This window comes from Cantharellus anzutake, assembly GCF_015039405.1.
Source record: "Cantharellus anzutake strain C23 chromosome Unknown EI90scaffold_87, whole genome shotgun sequence".
NCBI lineage: Eukaryota > Fungi > Basidiomycota > Agaricomycetes > Cantharellales > Hydnaceae > Cantharellus > Cantharellus anzutake.
Window position 1 is genome coordinate 310,648 of NW_024067037.1, and position 23,230 is coordinate 333,877.

Genomic DNA, 23,230 nt, shown 5'->3' on the forward strand with positions numbered 1-23,230 from the left:
AAATTGGAGTGGCAGTCCCACGTATCGACATTCACTGGCGTTGGCTGAAGAAGTTGCGGCTTGTCTATCTGATGTTGGAGTGATGTGCCATGATACATCACCATATGTTTACCCGACTTCTAATTAGCCTAGATATGAAGCCTCACGGAGGCGAGTTCAATGACTGATTTGTCCATTGAACTGCGATTTGAATACCGAGACTAAAACGCTTTCCGGCCGAGAGGAAGTAGGATACCGCGAACGGTGACTGAACCGGCCGGGGAGGTGGCCCCATATCGGAACAAACTGGAATCAAATCAGGCATGAGCAATGATGATATTTAGATGCGAGACTCAGATGATACCATGAATTATCTGAAAGATTAATAAGAATAGGCAAGGGCGTGATTCTACGCACCAAATGATGACGTGTCCCTTAATTATGTGAAGTGATTGAACCCAGATCAGATGTAATCGCAGTACCAATACGAAATTCTCTGATCGAACGCAGAGTGAAATTGAACAGACGCAAGGTGCTTCTTCCCCGATAACGTCGACGTCTGGCACCACCAAATCATATTTGCTTACAATGGTATCGAGTCCCGGGAGCGTCTTCTGCCGAAGAGAGGTCACCGCTCACTGCAATGCAGCGGGGCGCTTCACTATACTGATGATCCCCAACAGAGTGATGGCTGTACGGTTGTAACACATGAACTGCAATCATTGCAACTGATGAATCAACGATCTAGGGCGCGAAGTACACCCAGGGCCGAACTTTTCAGGCGATGGCACCAGTGATCCTTTCCGAAATCAACTTCAGTTCGGATGGGCATGCGCAATGCACGGCACGAACTGATGTTAATCCTGTGTCGGTGGCACTTTGCTAACGTAGAGCGTTGCCACAAGTGAATGGATTGGCGAGTGGCGACGGCGGTGCGAGATCTGGCAAGCGCTTGAAACCGGAAGCGAAACATTGTCGTCCCGTATTGCCTTCTTCAAATCAGAGAGAAATGGGGCTTGTCCAAAGTGTTCCGTGCAAACAAACTCGGGCTCGGTCAATTCTGCCGTCATCACTTGGAAAGACACTCTGAACGACCAACACGCATGAGGTGGATGCCCAATTCTGTGGGCCGACCAAAAACCTTCAATGACAAGTGTAAAATGTTGCATAGGCGAAAGTGCCACCTGACTTGGCCGAATGATTACGGTGAATTTGCCCGGAGCAAGCGCCCATAAATTACAACAAACTCGATCTAGTATTCTTGATGCAACGGGGGGCTTAGCTGGGATAGCTTACTAAATGCCCTTTGTTGTTACGATGCTACGGAACGGGCGGTGCTCACTGATTTCGAAAAAGACCCCCTTCAATGCCGTGTCGAACTGATGTGCCCTACCCAGCCACTTCGACGCAGTCATCCACTTCTCCCCTTCTACCAGAGTTTCACGAGGGGGGGTCTTCGATATCTTTCGGGAACCAAATCTCCTGACTAGAATTCATTCGCCGGTGGAGGCTGTATTATGCATCTCCGTACATAACCCCTCGATGATTAGCCGTTTCAGTTCATCCTTGCTTCTCAGCTTCTTAGATGGCTTCCCAAAAGGTCCATGGACAAGTCCTGCAACCAGGCTCGGCTTGCTTGACTTGCAGGCAGCGGAAAACGGTACGCTTCAACTCCCAGCCTTCGTTTGCAAACCACGTTCCTTACTTGCCATCAAAAATTTTTTTCTCAAGAAATGTGATGGGGTACGCCCCATTTGCGGTCGCTGCGCTCGACTCGGAAAACAGTGCGCATTCGAGAACGAGACGAGGAAGCCCAGGACTGAACGATTGCTCGATAAAATTGCACTCCTGGAGAGCAAGATAGCGGCATATGACCCCCAAAATGCCCATCTCAGTTATAACAGCGATGGTGGAATGACTTCTCAAGCGTCGTCCTCACGAAATGTGGCCGACGACCATGCAAGTATCGGGCATCCCCCGTCTGAAGGCTATCTCGCCCAGGAACTGTCATCCACCCACTCAAGCTCTTCGTCATCTCCCAGTACCGGGAGACCCATGGAGCTCCTCCCCATTTATCCTCAATCCTCGTTTGCCATGTTGCATGGTGGAGGAGTGGATGGGGGCGACCTGAATATCGTGCACACCTCATCTGTTGCGTACAATGCTGTGATATCATGCGAAGTCCTGGAGCACTCTTTGCATCAATGGAATGGCCAGGGTGACGTACCCGAGTTTTTGTGCGATTACCTGTGAGTGTTCGACCCCTATCTTGAAATGTTTAGTCATCAAATCAAAAAATTCCTACTCTGTGTGTCAATCCGCCCTCAACTCACACACGTCCGATGCTCATATGCATCGTTACACCTTACCCTAGTGTGCGACTGTTCCTTCCGCATCGTTCTCAATTCCATTTCCACGCGGATGTTCGCTCGTTCCTTACGCGTATTCACCTGCCAGCCAATTACCCTCAAGCCTTACATCCAGCCTTCCTTAATTCAGTTTTTCTGTTAGCGTGCCATGTCTCTCTGTCAACCACGCGCAGCTCGGTTATCGCAACTTACGAGCGAATCTTCCTCCAGCGTACTCGCACCCAACTGGAACAGTCCCTCGCATATGCGGACCGCCTAACACATTTTCTTTGGGGATCCGCATTCCTTGGCTCGTATTATACACGTTGTGGGCGATTCGTCGAGGCGTACAACACGATATCTGCAGCTGTTCGCTTTGCGGTGGGATGTGGCATAGATGCATTCTCGTTCCCTCATAATGGCGCGACCTGCCAACCGTTTGACATGCTTCAAAGTGATACGAATTACGAGGCAGCATTCATGCACTTACAATCTGGCAGTGTGCCAACTTCGCGAGATGGCAAACTTCTGGCTCCATCAAATTCTCCCGAGGAGCTCCTCAGGAGAAATCATCTCTGGGGTGCGATTTTCCTTACCGACAGGACGCTGGTTGAGGCATCCGGAATGCCATCATCTGTCCCAAGAGCTGTAAGCGGCAATACTTGCTACGCATTTAGGACTTATGCTGATTCTTGTGTAGGCATTGGACATCATACATCAACATGCTTTCAATATGACACTCGAGGAGCTAATGACTCCAATGATGCATGATTCCCAGCGTCACCCTTCCTTGTCCGGCCATGTTGCGTTAGACTACGCTGGGAGTATCCGCCTACGAGTCAATGGCACCTGCCTCATGGAAGCCATTCAGAGCCTGGCCATAACCATGAAAGGTACGCGCTGTGTGCCAAAAATTGAGACTCAGGGACTGATTGGTCCCTGTCGTTGATGCGCCTAGGCCCTGATGCGGCTAATAGACTTGGTTCTGGCTCATTTTGGCAGACATTCAACCTCCTGGGCGCTCGTACTCAGCGAGATAAAACCGCCTTTCCCCCGCTCAACAGTGCATTTTCCCTTGAACATGCAGAATGTGTAAACACCGCTGCTGGGATAGTGGCACCATACCCCAATCCAACTATCTTCGTCTGCATGCTCCTGAACTATGCAGCAGAAATCCAACTGCATCAGCTCTTAAATGATGTTCTATCTTTCCACTCCCAGAGGACATCTCACGGGACGTCGAATGTCACCGAGATGCAGCGCAACGCTGAGCGCAGGGGCGTCAAGGCAGCACATGGAATGGCAGGACTTCTCCGAGTCGTGATATCTCCCAGCAGCGGACATGACTCACCGGGTTTAACCACTGACGGCACTCATGGGAGTGGAGACAGGGGGATTGGCGCCATTTCAAGCATTTATGCTGATACTAGCCTTGCGGTGGGTAGTCATGCGCAAATGTTTTATTCCATTATGACGCTGACTGCCTTCTCCTCAAGGTTTATGTCCACCTCGCCTGCCACGTCCTTATGAAAGATGTCGAAAGGCACCATCAACTACCCGTTTCCAATCAGGACAAGGCTGATTTATGGACCACGTTTGATAATTTGGGAGTTCTCATTGGTGGTTTGATGGACTTTTCGAGATCTCAACCTTCCTTCAGTAAGTTGGTCAATTTGCAGAATTTGACTGATGCTAAAAGAAGCGCTCATTTTGCGTGCGCTCATGTTCCCAGGGGCTGACGCACATAAGCTGCGGAACACGATGAAGGACCGATCCAGTAAAATCTTTGGGGTGTGAATGAGATGAAATACTGTTGATCATGGACTGTTCTACCCGATAGAGATGCCCCTATACCTATCTACGTATTATAGTGACTACTAATTCCGTATGTCACCCAACAGTGGGGATGTTACATAATCTTACACTAAGTCCAATTTTTTTTTGATTGTATTCGATATTCTTGTCATGTGTCACGTCATATCATGGTAGTTCCCCGATGATGAGTCTGCCTTGATGCCCGGCCTCGTGCCTACGTGGCTATCCCATCTGTTTACACCGTGTCATACATCCACGGGATCGCCAGTTACACGGTAGGAGATTTTGTGTGTCGTCAGGTTGTGTGATCCTCGAGTCTAGTCCCTCCCGTGCGGTTGCAAAGCCATGATTAGTGCTCCCCCCCGTGTTTGCCCGCTGCTCGAGATTTCTTCAGGAACAAAGCCTTAAAAATGAAAATTCCTTTGGCCGATTGCATGAGTTTTACGTAAATTGCTTGATTCCTCCTAGTTTCTTGTGGAATGGCCATTCTATGATAATGTGTAGTCCGGTTCGCAGCCCGATGGCAAACTCGCACTCCTTGCCTTCCGCTCTGATATCGGATCGACGGCGGCGCCCGCGTAGGTGGGCGTGCCCTATTCGGGATCGGGTTTAGGTGGCTTTCTAGTTCAATGAGATAAGCCGTTCGGAGTCGGTTAAGGGTTTTGGCCTCGTTGTCTCGGTCATCTCCTTTCAGTGCAATCCTTCTACAAGGGAGAGCAATTTTTAAAATCTCTCTGCCTGGGCTTAAGTGAGTACTAACATAGCTAGGGTGTCTGCTCGGCGGTACCCTCGGGCTTTTGCGGCCGTGAATGAGCCTGTGTATGATTTCCCTCAACATTCCCACTCCATCTGGTTTCGCCTGGAAAATATGTTTCAGCACACTTGTATTGTCTGCATGTATGATTACCCTGTTTGGTCTATGGAGCGCGTTTCGTCATACTGTATTCTCCTTTCGGCTGCGACTCGCGAGGCCCATCATCACGTCGTAGGCGCAGACATTGCTTTACTCTCGGGTACAGTTTTGCCCCTAGAGTGTCTCATCCCCTTCTTCTCCATCTATGCATGAGCCTTCCGAGTAGGGTCTGGCACTAGCTCATTGAACTCAACGTGACGGTAGTCCCGTCCCTCGGCGTTCATGGTTTGGTGCATCCTAGTAATGCCTCCACATGTTAAAGCCGTTCATCTGGGGCAGGTTTGGTGCGCGTTGGTGGATCGAGCAAAACTCGTGGACAGACGAGAGCCTAAAACACTGTAAGCATCTAGTGCATTCGACCCGCATGTGCAGAGTAGCACTCCTAACGGTCGTGTGGACTGGAACGCAACTGTTGCGATAAACGTTGAATTGATGGTACAGAAATGAAGACAGGCTCGCCGACGACGCGCAATCATACCGTCGGAGCTTGCATCATTGAGGATCATAGTTCGTAAGATATTTGCGACAGCGAGTACATTACGCAATTTAGAGCGTCTGATGATGGTATCGCTGGGGGTTTATGAAATTGGGCAACGGGATCTACAGGCCCATTATGCGAATAGGTACCGCTGCGAAATTTTGGCAAGATGGTTGTCAGCGCAACTAAGCATCCTAATGGGGCGATGGAATCCACCAAATAATGATGTGTTTTGGTGCCAGGCACAAGTAAACCTCAACAGATGACTCAGTAGAGGCAGGATACTATGATCTCCTGTTGTTGTCAACGTCAACCTCCAATAAACGGGGAGTCTATACACCGTGCGGCGCGTTGGCGCGGGGGGATACAAACTGGGCACTGTGTATCCTAGAAGAAGCAGAAGTCCCACAGTCATTGCGTGAAACCCTGCATGCTACCCTGCGTCGATGAACTGCGAGCGAATATGTTGACAAGGAACACCAGGAAAGATGTTCATAGGCCATCCCTTTGCCTTCTGCAGCGGTTAGAGGGAAGCACGATTTCCTTGGAGTAAATCGCCGACATCTGGAAAATCACCCGTCCGCCTGGGAGAATGTCCAAGCGAACAGTTAAGGACGGAGGATGGATTAGGATGAGAGGAACTGGAGTGGGGAAGTTCAAGGGAGAGGTGGTTTCAAAAGTACTTCTTTGCCTTTCAGCAAAGAGTTAGTGCACCTCAAGCGCTGCGTTTTCGAGGCCAATATCTCAGTTCCCGTTCTTCCTCCAAAGCCCAAAGGACATGTTCAAACTCTCGTTTGAACCTCCCTTCCAAGTACCTCCTCAATCCAGGGACATGAAGAAAATGAGAGACAGCGAAAAACAGCGGAGTTCTGCATGGCAGTCTGATTCCGGAAGACAGAGTCACGCGCATATGCAACCTGGTAAGGACTCTGACGCCATTGAGTGTACCTCTGAATGAGGTCAACGTGGGTTTCAGCACCGAGGGTTCCCTGCGAACCCGAGAGTGATGCGACCTTCAGAACGAGGGTCGGCACATATTTGAGGGCATTATCCTCGTCTCTACCTGACTCTTTAGCAGAGTCAGGTCTGCCTTGTTCATGAGATCTGAGAGTTGCCGCTAGGTAACCCCATAGCGGCGAGTAAGTGCGCATCCGGTTTAGGGAGCTGGACGCGACGGGGTCTGATGTAGACCTGATTGTCGCGTCAATTCGCCCGGTTGGGACAGGCAGAAATGTGTCAGAGGCACCGATTTGATCGGGATGATACCAGTGTCACTGGCACTGTGGAACGATACGCCTAGATTTCACCCTTCGTGGAGCAGAGGGCAAACCTGCCACCCTTCTAGACTCCATGTCGTAGAAGACAGGTGGATCAGCCACGGCTGATCTAGTTGACATCTTGCCCCGTGAGGGAGCCAACTCTGGGCATCTCATGCCGCATCTGTCTGGAGCACACAGAAAACACGCGAAAAGCGCGTGTTAAACTCAAAGAACTAATGGTAAATAACTCACAAAGTTAAAAAAGTGTAAGGCGGTCCTCGGGCCGTCGACGATATGAACTTGTATGAAGGTGATGGGAACCTTTTCCTACATCCTGTGACCACAGTTGTATGTACATCGGAGTAATAGAGGTCCCCCGGGTGTACATATTACCTTTGTTCTTCACAATTCACCATCCATTCCTTACCTATAGATCGGAAGCGTACGGACATGTCGGGAAGGGTGTCGGGATTGGTGGGATGCTGCGCGTCAGCACAGCGTGTAAGCACACTGACTGTACAACCTTAGATGGTGTCATAATCCTCGACCCCAGATAATAACAAAGGAATCTTCTTGATAGAATACTCTGAGGTGATTTTTCATGTTATTAGCGGCCGGTGGGATGACAACATCGACGACTCACCCCAAAAAGGGTAGTAGTTCACGAGCTCGAGCAGGATATCTAATATGATGAGAAGACTTCGGTTACATTCAGCTGTGGCCGTGTCACTTGGTGACATGCGTGATCTTAGATGCATTATTTCCCGAATGAGCACCTCACAACCCATGTAGAAGTACCACTGCAGCAAACAAGAATAAGAGCCTGAGCTAAGTAGCTCAGGAAGGATGCAATATCCGACTTACGATTGAATTCAGATGCCCATGAATAGGCAACAATGATCCGGTGGGTCGGATGTGAGATGCAATCCTTGCCATAGCATGCGCTGCGTTAACGACATTCTTCCTTGAGCTGACGTCTGGGTGAACCGAGACTTGGATGTTGTTCAGCAAGATAGCGCACGCATGTAAAGCCAGATGTGCCTGGACAAGCTCTGGGTTCGCGTAACAAACTGTCTCGCTTGGCTGAAGACCACGAGGATCTGCGATATCTGGAAGATTCTGAGATAGGATGGAGTAGGCTTTGAGGAGCACTCCGTGGCGCCGTCTGCAGCCTTCAGCAAGAGATCCGTCTGGGGCTGAGGTTTCAATGTCAATTGTGAAACTCCCGAACTGCCATGCTTGCACCTACTTAGGCTGATGCCTAGCACAAGGTTTTTCGCTGCCTCCAAAAGGACGGCAGACTTTGTCTTGAGGTCAGCTTCTGGGACTTGGTTGACGCTTTGATATGCTCTCAGATCAGGGCTCGGTAGTAGCTCATGCGTCATCCGACTATAGGAGGAGAGCATCGCCTCCACTGAGGCACGATTCTGTGCCGAACCACAAATATAAGCTATGGTGCTGGCATAGAAATCATATACACCCACATCGCCTGGAGCCGATGAGGGAAATCCAGCACACAAACTAATAGAAGTTTCGCAAAGAACAAGAGCATACCACAAGTTGACTCTCTCGACGCTCTCAATGGCATCAGCAGGAGGAGTAAGCAGGCTTTCCGAGTCGGGCGTCATTCGGTATGCTTCGTCCCCTCGAGCACTCCCATGAAGCCCCGCGGCGACTGCAAAGCGTACAGTGGCTGAGATCGTGTTGAACGCCTTCGCCACTCTTCCACCCCGCATATAATAGCAGCCAAGGATGACTGAGGCCCACATGAAATGAATGAGCCGGTCGGCGTAAGTGAGCGACTGCTCAAGGTGGCTGCATGTGTGAGTTAAGAACACAGGCTCGTAGCTAGACATCAATCCACCGCCGACGGAGCAAGCAGCTAGATGGATGGCACTCAGTAGAGCAGGGTGAACAGACTCGGGATGCGTGGGTGGAAAATGAGCGCGTTGTAGGAAGCGCGGAATGTGAATGTAAAAATTGAATTGACCTTTGAAGGGAAGGAAAACTTGAATGCTGGATTATATTAGTAGGTGAATATTGAGAGCCGTTGCACAAAACTAACAGATGTTGGCTCAAGTCGTGGGGGACCCCCAAAGAAGTGTCAAAGTGTTGTAATTTGTCATCTATCACACCCCTTGGTATGACCGTGCCGTAGCCTTCAGGCAAGACGACCCTCGTGACAGAGCCGGTCCCACAGGTGGGTCTAGGCAAGTTAAGAACGGAGGAATCAGGATACAAAGGGATGTATGGTCGACCAGGGAACCCACGCGGGGGGTTCCCGACTTCCCCTTCGCAACCGCTGAGTCTCTGGATGAGTCCATGCTTGGAGATAGCAGTCTTTCTCAACATCCCCCTGACCTCCCTGCTCACATTTGATACCCTTTCTTCGAGCTGGCTCAACGAGGGCCGAGTGGGGCGTTCCATACGCTCATAATGACAGTCTCTATTAAACTTCTCACATCTGCCGCAAATTGGCCGTGTGGTGTCACATTTCTGCAAGAAAATGGGGTTGGGATGAGAAAAAAGGTGCTAAAATACACACGTACAGTTTTCCTGCGACGACATTCGACGCACGCCATTCCGGGAAGTAGCGAATTTTGGGAGGGTAAATCGATCGAAGGGACTTTATGTTTCCTCTGTAGATATCCGAGTTTGAGGGTCACCAAGTCTCTCAAATCTCTGTCTAGATATCTGTGTCGTCCAGGATGACAGGAGCATGCGGCTTTCCATTCTTTCCGTTCTCGAAAGCCATCTATCGACAGCACCCTCGTGGTGTCATGCCGTCGCTTGCGACGTGAGGTGGTTCCTATTAAATGTGGCTGCCGAGAGCAAATTAATTCCGCTGTATGAGAATCGGTTGTAGGCGCCCAAAAAGAAGCTCTGGATGGTTACATTGTTGCCATCAGGAACACATTCTACCACTGCCCTGCGCTCTTAAACCTCCGCGAGTGGCGCTGGGGATCGGCGGGGGTACATCGGTGGCCGGATAACGCCCGGGATCCCTGCTTCCGATGCAATCCCCCTGGGTCCCGGTAAAACACACTGAGGTGGTGACAGGGGTGGTGACGCAGAAAAAAGGCGGCAGCAACACGAAGTTATAAAAGACAGCGAAAGGCTAGAAAACAAATACCTAGCGCCGATACATAAATACACGGGATCCCACCGCCAAAGGTAATCGAAGGTCACAACACCTTCGCCTTCAGCAAGACCGAATACTTACAATCGGTACCATACTCGAAGGCAGATCAAGCTGGCAATAAAAAACCGAGAATTAGGTCGTGAAGATGCAGCGGACAGAATAGAGGCACGGAGCCAAAGCGTACGGCGGACGCCATACAAGATTGATGGAGTAGGCACGGGGCCGGTGCGTGCAGTAGATGCGGAGAAGGCGCGGGGACCGAAACCGAGACAACGTACCCGAAGCAGTACTTGTACTGGCACGACCAACAACCGGTCACGCGTCACGCGAGGACCTTGGATTGAATTGAAAATTAACACGATTGAATTGATTAGCAGCCTCCGGCAACTCCCGGAGGCCGTGGGAACCGGTTGTTGGTCGTGCCAGTGAGATTGACCCTGGAGCAACTGGAAAGACTACTGGACCTGCAAAGAGAGGACAGACACAGAAATCCCGAAGCGTGCAGCGGACGCAAGGGAAAGGATGTGAGTGCCAGGACCCAAGTCTCATTGATCTCGTGCTCCATTAACTGTTGTCGGAAATGGGTGGTTTATTCTGCGTTCGCTCGGGAATCGTCACAACTACATTGACTGGGGGTGCTTGTTCCTCGGAAAATTCTCCTGTCCGGATAGCCACCATTGGTACTGCACCTCATGATGCAATCGTGGCACTCCCTCGGAGGCGGTGTCCCGAGTGGGAGTCCACGCTTCATCAAGGGGTGGTCGATCACCCGGGCATTGCAATGTTTAGACTTCCCGTGAGGAGACCGTGGCAACACTGTGAGGGGGGTAAAACGCAAGGATAGACGCTATTGTTTCAGGTGACTATGGTGTTCATTTCGATGCAATGTGGAAGGGCGCTGCATCGATTAGACAATGACGTAACCCACGTAACTCACGGGATGCACGGCGGTCATGCGCAATCATGCCGTCTTGCAGCATTCGAGGCTCATGCTTCGTGAAATATTTGCCACAGCCTATTCTCACTATCAGCTCAGTAATTGCGTTGTGTTGTTTAGAGCGTATGATGGTATCGCTGTGGAACATATGAAACTTGGGATGAGATCCGGAAGCGGTCCCTCTACATCCAATCTAAATCCCAGCAAGTCTCGGGTATTGTAAGCGCGCGTATATAAGTAAGATGAAAAAGTTGCAGGAATTACTGCCTGAACATGAAAGCCATTAAGGAATTTCATGATTAAATCTCAGATTTCAGTCTGGTATAAGTTCGTTTTAGGGCAAAAACCATGAACAGAGGCGTAGGAAGCGAGAAATATACCCATGCAGTACATATGCGAGAAGGGGGGATTGAGGCAACATACGCTGATGAAATAGTCCTGCATGGGGTAGTGGAAATACGCTAACACTCGTGGTGCACAGCACACAAGCGCTTAAGTTCCGAATCGTTCCACCAAGAAAGGAGGGAGAAGAAGAGCGAAAAGGAAAAGGAGAAAAGAGAAAGTGACGGCAAAGAGAGAAAAGAGAAAAGCAAAAAGAGAAGAGAAAAAAAAATAAACGGGGGTCTGTTTAACAAACCAAACGACGAAAATCGGAAAAAGAAGAAGTACGAAAGAACGCCCTCCAATCCACCCACTCAGTGTGGTCTGGAAGCGCCATAGAGAGGTGGGGTTGTCGAGGACGCTGCGCCCAGACGATACAATGGGGGGGGATAGTGTACGTGGTAGAACGGGCGGTTGAGGGGAAGAATGGTGATAAGTAAGAATCGACAAACTCGAAATTGAGAGTGGGTTCTCATATTTTGCTACATAGTCATAAAGGGCCCGTGTCGAAGTAGAATTCTCCCCCTGTAGGAAGAAGTCAGCTGGGGGTGCGTATAATTTAGCCATTGTCTTACCAGCCATTCACACAGATCATTCAGACAAACAAGCGCCCGGTCAAGTTGTCCCGTGAATGACATGACAACAATCCAGAACGGAAGGATAGGCTGTAGGGAGGATAGTGCTGACTGGATTTTGTTGTCGTGGTGATCTGCTTGGCATATCAAGTTCATCCAATGGAAGCACGCAAGCTTCAGTTCAGGTGAAATGCATCGCTCAAATTCGTCATTCAGTGTCGGAATGTCGGAATTGGGTCGGAAGCGCCACTCCTGAGGCAAATCATCGAGAGCACAGCACCCGGCCACGACCTCGATGGCAGATAGCACATGAGAACGGCTGGACGGCGGAATAGAAGGGTGGCGGTAAGCGAAGATGGATAAACTAGACGCTGCGAGTGGGTCTTTATATTTTTCGACCAAGTCGTACAGAGCCCGCATTGAAGTAGATTTCTCTCCCTATGCGAAGGAGTAAGCCTGAGTCACTCATGGTTTACCGTTTGTCTTACCAGCCATTCGCATAGATCATCCAGACAAACAAGTGCTCGGTCGAGTTCTCCCATGAATGACATGACGGCGACCCAGTACGGAAGAATGGGTTGCAAGGAGAACAGAGCAGACTGAATCTCGCTATCGAGGGGATCTACTTGACGTACCAAGTTCGTCCAGTTGAGACACGCAAGCCTCAACTCAGGCGAGATGCACCGCTCGAATTCGACATTCAGTGTCGGGATGTCGGAATTATTCTGGAAGCGCCATATCCAGGGCAAATCGTCAAGAGCACGGCATCCCGCCACAACACCGATTACAGACAGCACATGAGACCGCGGCGGAACGGAAGGATGATGATAAGCGAGGATCGATAAACTCGACTTTGCGAGAGGGTCTTGATATTTTGCGACTAAGTCGCGCAGAGCCCGCATTGAAGCTGGGCTCTCTCTCTACAGGAAGGATTAAGTTTGAATTCCATGTGATCTGGCTATTGTCTTACCAGCCATTCGCATAAGTCATTCAAGCAAACAAGCGCTCGGTCAAGTTCTCCCATGAATGACATGGCCGCAATCCAGAATGGAAGGATAGGTTGCAGGGAGGACAGCGCTGACTGAATGTCAGCGTCAAGGTGATCTGCTTGGCATACCAGATTGGTCCAATGGAGGCACGCAAGCCTCAGCTCGGGTGAAATGCGCCCTTCAAACTCGTCACGCAATGTCGGGATGTCGGAATTGTTTTGGAATCGCCATTGCCGGGGCAAATCATCAAGAGCACGGCAGCCAGCCACAACCTCGATGGCAGATAGCACATGGGACCGATTAGGCGCCGGAATGGACGGGTGATGATAAGCGAGAATAGATAACGTCGACGTTGAGAGCTGGTCTTTGTTCTTTGCGACCAGGCTGTACAGATCTCGTGCTGAGGCGGACCTCTCTCCCTGGCAAAAAAGGTGAGCATGGGCCGCATCTGGGTTAGACCGTTAACCAACCATCCATTCGCACAAGTCATTCAGGCAAACAAGGGCCCGGTCGAGTTCCCCCATGAACGACATGACGGCGATCCAGAAAGGAAGAAGAGCATGTAGTTTGAACAGTGCTGACTGAATGCGAGAATCCCGACGATCCGCCTGGGACAGGAGAGTAGTCCAGTGGAGACATGCAAGTTTCAGCTCGGGTGAAATGCGTCGCTCAAACTCAGTACTCAGCATTGGGATGTCGGAATTGTTCTGAAAGCGCCATAGCCAAGGCAACTCATCCAGAACATTGCACGCGATTACTGCCCTAAGGGCAGACAGCACGTGCAACTGGTTGGAAGGCGGAATGGATTGGTGGCGGAGTCTGAGAAGGGACAGGGACGACTTGGATAAGGTCGTTTTGGATTTGGTGACGAGATCATATAGATCATGAATATCAGAACGGGACTGTCCCTATGATCCACAAGAAATTAGTACGGAGCAGGCACTGTTTTGCACTTTCATACCATCCAATCACAAACTTTACGAAGGCCGTCGCATGCTTCGTCTAGCCTGCCCATGATTGCCATGGCTACTGTCCAGTATGGGAGCGACTTGTTTAGTAAAGATATGAATTTCCCAGCTTTGGGGTCCGCTTGGGGCAACAAAGCAATCCAGCGTCCGCCCATGGACCTTAACCCAGGTGAAATGAGCCTCTCAAACTCATCAATCAGGGTTGGAATTTCGGCATCCATCTGAAAACGCCATGTCCACGGCAGGGCCTCCACGGCCATACATTCTCCCATCATTTCGACCATCCGCAACAATGTGTTCCGCAGCCGCAAAGGCAACGATGTGGAATTATGGTCGTCACGCCCTTTGAGGAAGAAGTAGCTCCATTCGTGCTCAAAATGCTCCGAGGACGGACTAGGTTGCAGCTGCTAAAGATTAAAGCAGGGTGGGTGTGGGTGGGATAAGCCGCTTACCGATGATCCCAAATTATCTTGAATAGCCGTGGCCAAGCTTTCAAATTCCGCCGCATCTAGAGTGTGGGAAAACGATGGGTGCTTTGCTACCCAGGTCGTGACAACTTGACGGAGTTGGCTGGGCGAGAGATCCATGAGTAAACCCCTTGATCAATTCGAGACTACCAACCTTGGGAAGCCTGGCTTGAACATCCGCGCACCATGGAAACCCCAATGTCCGAGCAGATGCTCATGAATGGCCTCGTATAATGCCGCGAGTAAGTGCTTGACTCGTGAGTGGATATCGTAAGTGGCGAGAGGGGAAAAGGCGTGATTGCCGATATCCTGATTCGAAAGAAGCCGTTAGAACGCGCGTTGAACCGAGAGTCTGGTCATAATACCCACATGGCCGATTCTGATAACTTCTAACGTAAATTGCATGGATTTCAGTAGGGAGGGATCATCGACCATTTTAGCAAGTGTCATGACCGTCGCTGCCATCCCGTTAATTTCAGGGAAGACAAATCCCTTATATACGCGGTTCCTAATCTTCCTGCGGCGCTTCTCGGTTCGCTTCACTTTATAAAGAGCGCCAGTCTTGTATTGAGCCCCGAAATTCCTGAGCAGCATTTCTTGGACCATTGCGGAGAAAAACCAGCAATTTTCCTGGAAACACGACAGCTGTCAATAGGCTCGGTCGCGATACGTGACTTGCCACGTACCCATGTAAGCTTATGCGTTTGGGATTCCCCCGCGACAACATGAAGCACCCGCGCTACATCACGAAGTGACACCGGGTTGGAGAGTTCTAGTTCTGCTTCCACCCGAGTCCTCCCTCTCTCGTTGTCCTTGCGATCAAACAAATCGTTACGACGAGCGGAGATCCTAGCCTAATAGGGATGAGTATTCCATAAATAATATAAGTTCACCGCTAAACAATCACCGTGTCCTTTACGGGCGAGCCGCCCAAGTCCCGCAAAATGGGATCTCGCGTCGGGACTGCCTTATCCCCTCGGCGATCCACACGAAGATAGACTTCTTTCATATCGCCGCGGAGAATTTGGAATATAAGAAACCGATGGCGCACGCCAGTGGGCCTAATACAACACTCGACCTTTTGAATCTTGGCCCTAGCAGCACGAGGGCTTCTTAGGACACTTTCACAGAAAACTCGAACAGAATAAAGCCGAGATCTATAATCGTCCAGATACATGTGCGAGGAAGTGTGGGCTGATGCGATGCCTCTCCTGGTGAACTCGCGTCGCAAAGGGGCCAACTTAGCCAGCTCCATGCCGCTATCAAGCTAATAAAAATGCAATGAGTCATATTCGGAAGGAACAAAGCAGTCAACCATACTTCTCCCAGATAAACGTCGACCTCGCCATAACCCAGAGAGTCCTTTAACTCCGCCTCCGGGGCGTCTCCGTGCTCTTCATCAGCTTCCGACGCTGATAAAGGGAAAATTGGCGCCGCATCATCAGTCCCGAATTGGATCTCAACGGTAAGATGACGCTTACTATTAGATTCAAAGTCAGTCTGCGGCTCAGAAGTCTGGTCGATTAAAATATTTGAGCTTGCTGCTGAAGAGGACATTGCACGTTCCGGGCTGAGCTCAGCCGTGAAATTAATCAATGTTTTCGCAATGAAAACGTTTCTCTCCGAACCAGCGGAGTCAGTAGGGTACTCCTAAGGACACGATTGAAAGGTTGTCAGTCCTGGTACGACACGGGCGTAAGGGAACGTTCGTACGGAAGGCATATTAGATAGCAAAGGAGGATTATGAGACAGCTACAAGCAAATTCGAGGGTTGTAGAGAGGACTGGGGAGTATGTAGTTAAGAAGTAGTGTCTGCTGGGCTTGAGTCTGCCACGACTGACGTTCATGGTGATGCTTAAGTAATCGATATGAACGCATTGCCTGCATGTCCATGAGGACCAGGAGCAAGAAGTAGCAGCTGGTGTGCAAGTTGTCATAGTGAAGCCAGAAACTAGCCTCGAGGATGTCGCTCGCCTGGAATGGTAATTGCCGTACATATTTCCTAATTTATACTTATGTAATTTGTGCATCTTATCATCTTATTCACGATGACGTCGCTGCATCGGATTCACCTATCTACGACACCGACAAAGCTATGATCTCCGTGTGTTATCGGGTTCCCCATGAACAGCTCGCCGTCGGAGGCTCGAAGGGCACAGTAACATCGCCCCTTTCAACCGTTAATATTATGGGAACAACCTACCCCATACACCGACCTTCTCTCATACCATACTACTCCCTCTTTTCCAGGGAGCTCCACCTGGGTTCGGCTGCTATCCCATACAGCCCAGCAGCTCATCCTGCCAGTTGAATTGACATATCAGGTGTTGTGTGATGGGATGGCGGTAGGAAGGTTACCAGCCTCTATCGAAATACGTAGATGGCGTAGGGTTGGACGTATGGCCCGGACAAACTTTCATGGAAGTGTAAATAGACACCAGGCGCTGTAGCGACTAGGAACGGTCAATTTTTGGCGCCAGGAACATAACAGAGCACGCTGCTTTCATCCGGCTCGCCCATCGCGCGAACAAGTTACCGGTAAATTTTAATAGCGCCGTTTCACATACCGCCCCCTGGAGACACCGCAACCGTTTCAAGGACAGACATCCTAAGCAATGCTAACGTCCCATGTTCACGATCGGTCCAGTGACGAAGCCAACTGTGTCAAAGTATGCAACCTATCCACGGGTCCTTGGCTTGTATTTGTATAACCACCCCGCGATGTTGGAAACCCGCTCGGTTAAGTGAGTCAAACTGAAGTCATTGTACCCACGTTGCAATTATGTCTACGTGCGGCGATACCTGGCTGGGAGTTTGGCTTCGTAGAGAAGCCCGCCTGAGCGAGCTTCTGTTCTTGACTACGTAAATTGGTGCTTCATGTCTTTGTTGTTGGGAGTATGAACCCATCAGTGATTAACAACTTGTCCATGCATAGGAATGACCGGACGCTAGGTTACTAGCCGCAAGGAGGCTGCCATTAGCTTCATAGTGTGGCTGAAGCCGTTAATGGCAGGTGCATCACAGGTACAACGTGGCTATCAATTGGTCCTGGAAAGAAACTATGGGTTTGCCTGCTACCAAGTTGTTGCATGCCTCGTGGCGATTCCCTGGTTTTTAACTGTGCAGTGTTTGCTTGGGTATTACTGTCTCCGTTGCACCCCCAATCCCATTCCCGTCCGTTGATTTGTCTTTATCTATCATGTCACTGAAGTGATTGCAGCAGTGAGAGGTGACACGGCAATCCCGATCCTCACACCTGTCAAACGCCACACCCGATGTGGATCTCTAGCGGCATGTCCTTCATGCTTGATATCCATGTTAGTACTGGCTCGCATTGAACAGGAGCGAAAGAAAGTCTTATCTAAAGTGGGCGCCGTGGTCAATTCTTAACGATGAATCGGCAACTGAGCAAAGCATTCCGTGGAGAAGGGTGTGCCGTTATATACTCCTCTATCCTTACCAGCTGTATGGCATCCATTAGCACGTTTCAACAGGCTACATCTAACGTCGATCGAATCCTCGCAAAGTGGAAAAATAGAATCGGAATTTTGACAAAGTTGGCTCCGGCATTATTTCAGCTGACTCTCGCATTGTCGTTCCTTTGTCATCTTGACCTTTAGGGTCATGTACGTAGCTGGAATCAACCTGGCACTAGTACTAAACTGATAGACGTAACGAACAATCAAGGCCCTCCGAGTTGCAGGTATCCATGGCTGCACTCCTGGAAGATAAGTGAAAGGAGTGTTACGGACGAGTATCGCTTCAGCTAAGCCATGCTTGTGCAAGAGTGTTCCTTTCAATACGTCCCTTATCCAGTGTATTTATCTTTCATAGTCTGGGTAATGGCGGAGCTCACATCACTGACAGGACTATTGTCATGCATGGTACGCAAGGTCATAGGCGACCTTTCCTGTATGCTTTTGCTCCGGATATTCATCCTCGCGGCTCGCATCGATACTTGCCTGAACAGACTGACGAACGCCAGTGATATCGTAAGTGTTCTCGTCTGTGCAGCGTGGGTACACTCCATCATCGGTGGGATCACGGAAGCTGAGCCTATGGCTCGTGAGTCGCTGATCTTCGGCTTGTCGCTGCTATCAGAGGGGCCTGTTTCAGGGGCATGAGCATTTGATGGTGGGCGCAATTCAAGTGGTTGCTGGGCTTCGTTGGGTCGGGATTTCTTTGCTATTGGTAGATGAGATATTTAGAATGACGCTGGTGACTTCTATCACTCACTTGCTAAGTTACTATAGATGTTGGCCACCTACCTACTGGTAATCAAAGGGCTAGAGAGGTCCACAAGGCATTGATCGGGCATTCTGCAACGCCGCTGTGGCAGCTTTTCCAGCAGCTTTCTCCCTCTTTCTCCACAACATTGCTATTGAATAGGAATATCGAAGGGTTCCGTGGCGTGGGAAATTCACCAGTCTTAATTACGTTCCGGGTCGTCGGGTTCAACGGACTGTCCCGCGTGTGGTTGGACTTTCCCTCCCTTGCCCAACGCGACACTCCATCTTATCCAAGCACCACCTTCTGGATTCAAGCAGTAATGCCACCTAGGAAGTTATCCGGAGACACGGCGCCTGCAGAAGGGACTCGCCGAAGTTCCCGTATTGCTTCGAACCCCACACCTGTTGCCGCAGCGGCTGCATCCAAAGCCAGGAAGCCCTCCACGAAAGGGAAATCTGAGGGTACTGCCACTAAAAAGAAGCGAACCGCCAAGGAGGAAGATGAGGAAGCATCAGCGAAAAAAAAGGTAAAAGCAGCTCTTGTTCGAATACATGTTCTCTGACGTTGGATCATGATTCGTGGCAAACTTCACCTCAGGCTAAGACGGACGCTGAGGATGAGGACCAGATTGAAGACGATGGGTCTGGGGAAGGAGAGACTGCTGACGGCAAGGAGCTCCAGGTGGGAGATATCTTGCCAGATATCACACTCAAAAACGAGAAGGGAGATGACATCAAGGTCAATGACCTCACGAGCGCTGAACAAGGGGTAGTTTTCTTCCTCGTCCCAAAAGCTGATACGCGTGCGTATTAATTCTTCGACTGCTGACCATCGGCACCGACTTAGCTGACACAAGAACCATACCTTCGTCATAGCTGGTTGCACAACGCAAGCATGTCTCTTCAGGGACTCCTACTCGGAGTTTAATCAAGTCTCGTACGCTGTCTACTGCGTTAGTGCCGACACGCCTCAAGCCCAACAAAAATGGCAAACTAAGGTGTGCATTATTTCTCTTCCATTCGCATAACCCATCTCACTTTCGTCCCGCCTGCCGCAACTGACTATATACCTGTTATTTGCTAATATGTTTTTCTCTACCTTGCTATTTAGAAAGAACTCCCTTATCCCCTCCTCTCGGACCCTAAGCGCACCTTCATTCGAGCCCTTGGATCATTGAAGCCACCCAAATCCACTGCGCGCTCCCACTTTATATTCGAGAAAGGAAGTGGCAAGCTTATCGATAAAAAGAGAAGTGTTAAACCTGCTGAGAGGTACGCAACGTTCCACTTCCAGTCTGAGATGTGCTTGTTTACTGTCCCTTGTTTGTGATATGATAATACGTTTCATGACTGGGATGTAGTGCAAAACTGGCGCTCGAGTTTATTAAGAAACATCATGGGACGGTGGCAGGGGACGTAGTGTCCACAGAGCCAAAGGACGCAGAGGAAGAGCAAGCGGCAGAAACTCAAGAGCGGGAAGAGAAAGAAGAAAGGGCAGAGTCCACCACCGAAGAAAAAAGCCCCGTGGAGAACGGGAAGAATCCCGAAGACAATGACGATACTGTCATGGCAGATTCTTGATCTTGGACGGTTTTGCTGTTCAAGTCATCAGTGGTGTTCGTGCAACGCAGGAGTGAAGCTTGAATCATGTGCGTTGCAATCGAGTTGGTGTCTAGGGGAGAAGCACCCACCACTCGTGTCTGCGGTGTGTTTATGCTCTTTGGCCTCTGCTGCTGCTCTTCTCTCCGAACTTTCTTGGTTTTGACTCTGTATTGCCTTGCCTGTATGTTTATCTATCTGCCTCTGTTCTGCCTGCCTGCACGCCTGTCTTGCTTTGTGAAGGATGGATATACATATCACTTATGCAATGTCGATCAGTTGATCACGGGAACTGCGTCCCGTCACCCATGTTCGATTGGATGTTCGCGATGGCGCCGCGGATCAGATCAATGGACCGAGCGGTGACGGTGGTTATCGCGTTGGAACACCTGCCGACATCAGTCAATATACTCATTCGGTGATGGGCATGAAACGATCCAGTAGGAGAACTAGTGTTGAGAATGCAAATCGCGATGAAACCCAACCAACCCAACCAACCCCCAATGCCCTGTCCTTTACCCGGAAATAGGAGCGTAGCGGGATCAATGTTGGTGCTGCTCTACGATAGTCTTGTGTAAGCAAAAAAAAGGATAGTAAGTGCTCAGACTGGCTCCGGCCCAAGATGTGTAGATTATCACGATGAACGAGAAGGTGGGAAGGCCATCACCAATCAATGCTATCATCTGCTATCGCACGTTTCTGGAAGTATTTTCCAAACGGATTGGGGTTACGCAAAGGAGAACCTGTAATGTCTTCATTTGTAGGCTCCTGTACGGATGCATACTAGCCAAGTTTGTAAGGCGTTACCGCTTACATAACCTGTTTCCTCTGTATATTATATGAGGCGAGAAACGATCGAGTTAGATAGTTTAGAGAGCTTCTCTTGTACATATCTGACAACCAATCGAGTTCCAGCCTTCCCGCTCGATTGTCGGCATCACCCGACCTAAAGAGCTCACAAAATTTTCGCTCCTGGCATCATCGAAGGGTGGTCCTGTGCCCCGCCTTCTCCCGGCGGCTAGAAGGGAACCGGCCGCGGCCTGATGCCTCCACCACCGGCTCGGCCACTAGCAGGAACGATGTCTGAAAAAGGAAAGTTGAATGATTGCCAACACATTTCCAATCGCCGGATCGATGCTAGTACTCAGTAGCGTCTTTCCTCGTGCAAATGGGAAGGTGGGTTGGCATTCTGTGATCGTTGAATTGATTGGAATATTCGCCCTCACCATCGTACGATCGTACGTACAAATCAAACCTCATCAGGATCATGGCCTCATTGCAAACAGGTCAAGGGTTGTCCAGCGAACAACTTGATCCTGGCACGGTATAAAGCGTAGGCTGCTCATCGTCCGACGGATAGTTGTACGACATTTCTTGTGCTCATCTGGATTCATGTGCGACTGAGACTGCGTCGACTCAAACTCGATCGAGATCGCCCGCACGAGCCAATCCAGGTGAGCTATATCCTCGAGTCTGATGCGAAAATTTTCTATCATCGCATGGTATGCCAGACTGATGCCGCGATACATACCACAGCCCACTAATTCGAAACATCTTCTTTCTACCATATGTTTATTTTAATTTTGTGGCCCCGAAGACCGGACGTTGACTGCGTGTCTCTTCAGTTATCGCTCTTCTGTCTCCAAGAACCAGCTAGAAACTCACAACCCGGCCCCGCAACGCCTCCGGTTCGACTCGCGTTCTATTTCTACGACCATTTTCTGCTCGTTGTAGCCACCTCTTGTCCCATGGTTTCCTGCCGGTCTCCAACTTATCAAAGAGATTGAGACCTTGCTCCTTCAAGTTACGAAGACCCAGTGCTCTAAAGTGCTCCCCAAATGCTCTAGTGCTCGGAAGCACTCGGGAGCGCTCTAGGGCAGGGGAACTAGCTATCGGGTTTTCGTGACAAGTTCAACGACTCATTTATCAAACGCTGTGGGTTTGCATGGTGCAAACGGGAGAGTGCTAGGTGGTATCAAGTGGCCCGCCTCGCAAAGGCTAGACTGGTCGTAATGAGTTGCACTCTCAGGTGTCAGCGGCCTCACGGTCCCCGATCGATGGGTAGCTGTGCATACATATACTAGCCAAGTCATCCAATAGTTCTGAAATGTCACAACAGTAGTCAACATCTATCTCGCTACGTCCAGTTTTGAATGCCAATCATGGCTTTGCTTGTATCTAGATTTCATACAACGGAAAGAGTTCGAATTTATGCAAAGGTGCTAAGCAACAACACTCAAATATTGCGACACATTACTCAGTAGCAAGCTCCAACTTAATTTGGGCGATGGCCTTAGCAGGATTCAATCCCTTAGGGCATGTGCGCGAGCCTTTATGAGAGGAGCAAGTTGAGCCTTCCAATGCAGTCTCAGCATCGAGAAGATTGAAGGACCCACAGTTAAAAATCGTGTGGCACCGGTACAACGACATGGTGTTTTGAAGCTTCAACTTGCGTGCCGCAGAATAGGCGTCCTGTTCAAAGGATATTTCCCGTCGGGCGTGGAAAGATCGCAAATTTAGCTAAGCGGTGAATGAAGTTATGAACGCACCCGAGAGTCAGCAATCCATCGGTAAGAAGCCATAAGGGTGGCAGGTCCCAAGTACTCATCCTGGTTCCACCAGTACGAAGGGCAAGACGTACTGCAGCATGCACATAGGATGCATTCGTACATGCCATCGAGCTTCTTACGTTCCTCAGGTGATTGAAGGAATTCACCTGATAACGTTCGGTTAAGTTGAGTGAATATGAAGCAACCTATTGGTACCTTTCTCCGGGGGTTGTCGTTTGTAGGTATGGCTCAATGGACTTATACTGCTTGTAGAATTTGCGTCAGGTCGGCTGGGGAAACGCAAATTTAGCGAGAGTCAAGTGTTTGGGCGAGCAGCGACGTACGAACGAGGTCCTTGACAACGTACACTAACGAAACATGAATCAGGATCCACTTTTAACTGGCGGTTCTGAGAGAATCTCAAGCTTACTGTGTGGAAGGGGATAGATCTTCGTGTTCTGAGCTTCGTTCCTATCTATACGGCAGAGACATGCAAGAGTATTCTGCCCATCGATATTCATAGCGCATGAGCCACAAATGCCCTCACGGCAAGAACGACGAAAGGTGAGGGTGGGGTCAATCTCATTCTTAATTTTAATAAG

General features: G+C 49.9%; 10 protein-coding genes across 10 annotated transcripts; 3 read left to right on the forward strand and 7 right to left on the reverse strand.

The window, feature by feature from the left end:
* Positions 1-68: 68 nt before the first annotated feature.
* EI90DRAFT_3081697 (uncharacterized protein) lies at positions 69-1,132 on the reverse strand. The gene is made up of 2 exons (XM_039061958.1): positions 647-1,132; positions 69-613 (listed from the first exon to the last, which is right to left on the reverse strand). Exons 1-2 carry the CDS (start codon positions 687-689, stop codon positions 333-335), a joined length of 324 nt encoding a protein of 107 aa, XP_038910197.1. The 5' UTR covers positions 690-1,132; the 3' UTR covers positions 69-332.
* On the forward strand, positions 1,119-4,440 carry EI90DRAFT_3081704 (uncharacterized protein). Its single transcript, XM_039061959.1, has 7 exons — positions 1,119-1,639; positions 1,711-2,228; positions 2,354-2,975; positions 3,028-3,220; positions 3,286-3,764; positions 3,824-3,986; positions 4,060-4,440. Exons 1-7 carry the CDS (start codon positions 1,565-1,567, stop codon positions 4,122-4,124), a joined length of 2,115 nt encoding a protein of 704 aa, XP_038910198.1. The 5' UTR covers positions 1,119-1,564; the 3' UTR covers positions 4,125-4,440.
* EI90DRAFT_2628548 (uncharacterized protein) lies at positions 4,175-5,144 on the reverse strand. Its single transcript, XM_039053356.1, has one exon. The coding sequence runs from the start codon at positions 4,978-4,980 to the stop codon at positions 4,492-4,494; it is 489 nt and encodes a 162-aa protein (XP_038910199.1). The 5' UTR covers positions 4,981-5,144; the 3' UTR covers positions 4,175-4,491.
* A 427-nt stretch (positions 5,145-5,571) lies between these two features.
* EI90DRAFT_2627977 (uncharacterized protein) lies at positions 5,572-6,132 on the reverse strand. The gene has a single exon (XM_039053355.1). The coding sequence runs from the start codon at positions 5,946-5,948 to the stop codon at positions 5,667-5,669; it is 282 nt and encodes a 93-aa protein (XP_038910200.1). The 5' UTR covers positions 5,949-6,132; the 3' UTR covers positions 5,572-5,666.
* A 1,028-nt stretch (positions 6,133-7,160) lies between these two features.
* Positions 7,161-9,764, reverse strand: EI90DRAFT_2629137 (uncharacterized protein). The gene is made up of 7 exons (XM_039053358.1): positions 9,688-9,764; positions 9,342-9,614; positions 8,858-9,288; positions 8,042-8,808; positions 7,657-7,988; positions 7,436-7,592; positions 7,161-7,378 (listed from the first exon to the last, which is right to left on the reverse strand). Exons 2-7 carry the CDS (start codon positions 9,372-9,374, stop codon positions 7,317-7,319), a joined length of 1,782 nt encoding a protein of 593 aa, XP_038910201.1. The 5' UTR covers positions 9,375-9,614; positions 9,688-9,764; the 3' UTR covers positions 7,161-7,316.
* Positions 9,765-10,514: 750 nt separating this feature from the next.
* On the forward strand, positions 10,515-11,336 carry EI90DRAFT_3020721 (uncharacterized protein; the record flags this gene model as incomplete). The annotated part of the gene is made up of 3 exons (XM_039057540.1): positions 10,515-10,752; positions 10,949-11,090; positions 11,210-11,336. The coding sequence occupies 3 exons, from the start codon at positions 10,515-10,517 to the stop codon at positions 11,334-11,336; spliced, it is 507 nt and encodes a 168-aa protein (XP_038910202.1).
* EI90DRAFT_3081718 (uncharacterized protein) lies at positions 11,099-12,544 on the reverse strand. Its single transcript, XM_039061960.1, has 3 exons — positions 12,316-12,544; positions 11,828-12,265; positions 11,099-11,777 (listed from the first exon to the last, which is right to left on the reverse strand). Exons 1-3 carry the CDS (start codon positions 12,376-12,378, stop codon positions 11,364-11,366), a joined length of 915 nt encoding a protein of 304 aa, XP_038910203.1. The 5' UTR covers positions 12,379-12,544; the 3' UTR covers positions 11,099-11,363.
* Positions 12,545-12,891: 347 nt separating this feature from the next.
* Positions 12,892-16,093, reverse strand: EI90DRAFT_2628752 (uncharacterized protein). Its single transcript, XM_039053357.1, has 10 exons — positions 15,965-16,093; positions 15,572-15,901; positions 15,159-15,518; positions 14,938-15,105; positions 14,621-14,881; positions 14,406-14,560; positions 14,237-14,354; positions 13,778-14,188; positions 13,287-13,724; positions 12,892-13,231 (listed from the first exon to the last, which is right to left on the reverse strand). Exons 1-10 carry the CDS (start codon positions 15,971-15,973, stop codon positions 12,974-12,976), a joined length of 2,508 nt encoding a protein of 835 aa, XP_038910204.1. The 5' UTR covers positions 15,974-16,093; the 3' UTR covers positions 12,892-12,973.
* A 2,707-nt stretch (positions 16,094-18,800) lies between these two features.
* EI90DRAFT_3132403 (thioredoxin-like protein) lies at positions 18,801-20,061 on the forward strand (the record flags this gene model as incomplete). The annotated part of the gene is made up of 5 exons (XM_039064472.1): positions 18,801-19,007; positions 19,079-19,283; positions 19,357-19,478; positions 19,592-19,752; positions 19,842-20,061. 5 exons carry the CDS (start codon positions 18,801-18,803, stop codon positions 20,059-20,061), a joined length of 915 nt encoding a protein of 304 aa, XP_038910205.1.
* Positions 20,062-22,153: 2,092 nt separating this feature from the next.
* On the reverse strand, positions 22,154-22,793 carry EI90DRAFT_3081741 (alpha-helical ferredoxin; the record flags this gene model as incomplete). Its single annotated transcript, XM_039061961.1, has 3 exons — positions 22,629-22,793; positions 22,476-22,551; positions 22,154-22,409 (listed from the first exon to the last, which is right to left on the reverse strand). Coding segments are annotated over exons 1-3 (272 nt in total), but the record flags the coding sequence as incomplete, so codon positions are not given.
* Between the last annotated feature and the right edge of the window lie 437 nt (positions 22,794-23,230).

Bases quoted from the DNA above. Each gene is read 5' to 3' on its own strand.
- EI90DRAFT_3081718 (XM_039061960.1), bottom strand. From the start codon at position 12,378: ATGTCATTCATGGGAGAACTCGACCGAGCACTTGTTTGTCTGGATGAT. The intron at 12,266-12,315 runs GTAAGACAAACG...TCCTTCGCATAG, and splicing joins ATGATCTATGCGAATGGCTG to GGAGAGAAATCTACTTCAAT. The intron at 11,778-11,827 runs GTAAGACAATGG...TTCTTCCTACAG, and splicing joins ATGATCTGTGTGAATGGCTG to GGGGAGAATTCTACTTCGAC.
- EI90DRAFT_2629137 (XM_039053358.1), bottom strand. From the start codon at position 9,374: ATGGCGTGCGTCGAATGTCGTCGCAGGAAAACT. The intron at 7,989-8,041 runs GTAGGTGCAAGC...TTGAAACCTCAG, and splicing joins TGTGCTAGGCATCAGCCTAA to CCCCAGACGGATCTCTTGCT. The intron at 7,593-7,656 runs GTAAGTCGGATA...TGTTTGCTGCAG, and splicing joins ATGGGCATCTGAATTCAATC to TGGTACTTCTACATGGGTTG.
- EI90DRAFT_3081704 (XM_039061959.1), top strand. From the start codon at position 1,565: ATGGCTTCCCAAAAGGTCCATGGACAAGTCCTGCAACCAGGCTCGGCT. The intron at 2,976-3,027 runs GTAAGCGGCAAT...ATTCTTGTGTAG, and splicing joins CATCATCTGTCCCAAGAGCT to GCATTGGACATCATACATCA. The intron at 3,221-3,285 runs GTACGCGCTGTG...TGATGCGCCTAG, and splicing joins CCTGGCCATAACCATGAAAG to GCCCTGATGCGGCTAATAGA.
- EI90DRAFT_2628752 (XM_039053357.1), bottom strand. The intron at 15,106-15,158 runs GTGATTGTTTAG...CATCCCTATTAG, and splicing joins GCTCGCCCGTAAAGGACACG to GCTAGGATCTCCGCTCGTCG. The intron at 14,189-14,236 runs GTAAGCGGCTTA...AATCTTTAGCAG, and splicing joins AAGATAATTTGGGATCATCG to CTGCAACCTAGTCCGTCCTC.
- EI90DRAFT_2627977 (XM_039053355.1), bottom strand. From the start codon at position 5,948: ATGACTGTGGGACTTCTGCTTCTTCTAGGATACACAGTGCCCAGTTTG.
- EI90DRAFT_3081697 (XM_039061958.1), bottom strand. From the start codon at position 689: ATGTGTTACAACCGTACAGCCATCACTCTGTTGGGGATCATCA. The intron at 614-646 runs GTATAGTGAAGC...CATTGCAGTGAG, and splicing joins CACTCTGTTGGGGATCATCA to CGGTGACCTCTCTTCGGCAG.
- EI90DRAFT_2628548 (XM_039053356.1), bottom strand. From the start codon at position 4,980: ATGTTGAGGGAAATCATACACAGGCTCATTCACGGCCGCAAAAGCCCG.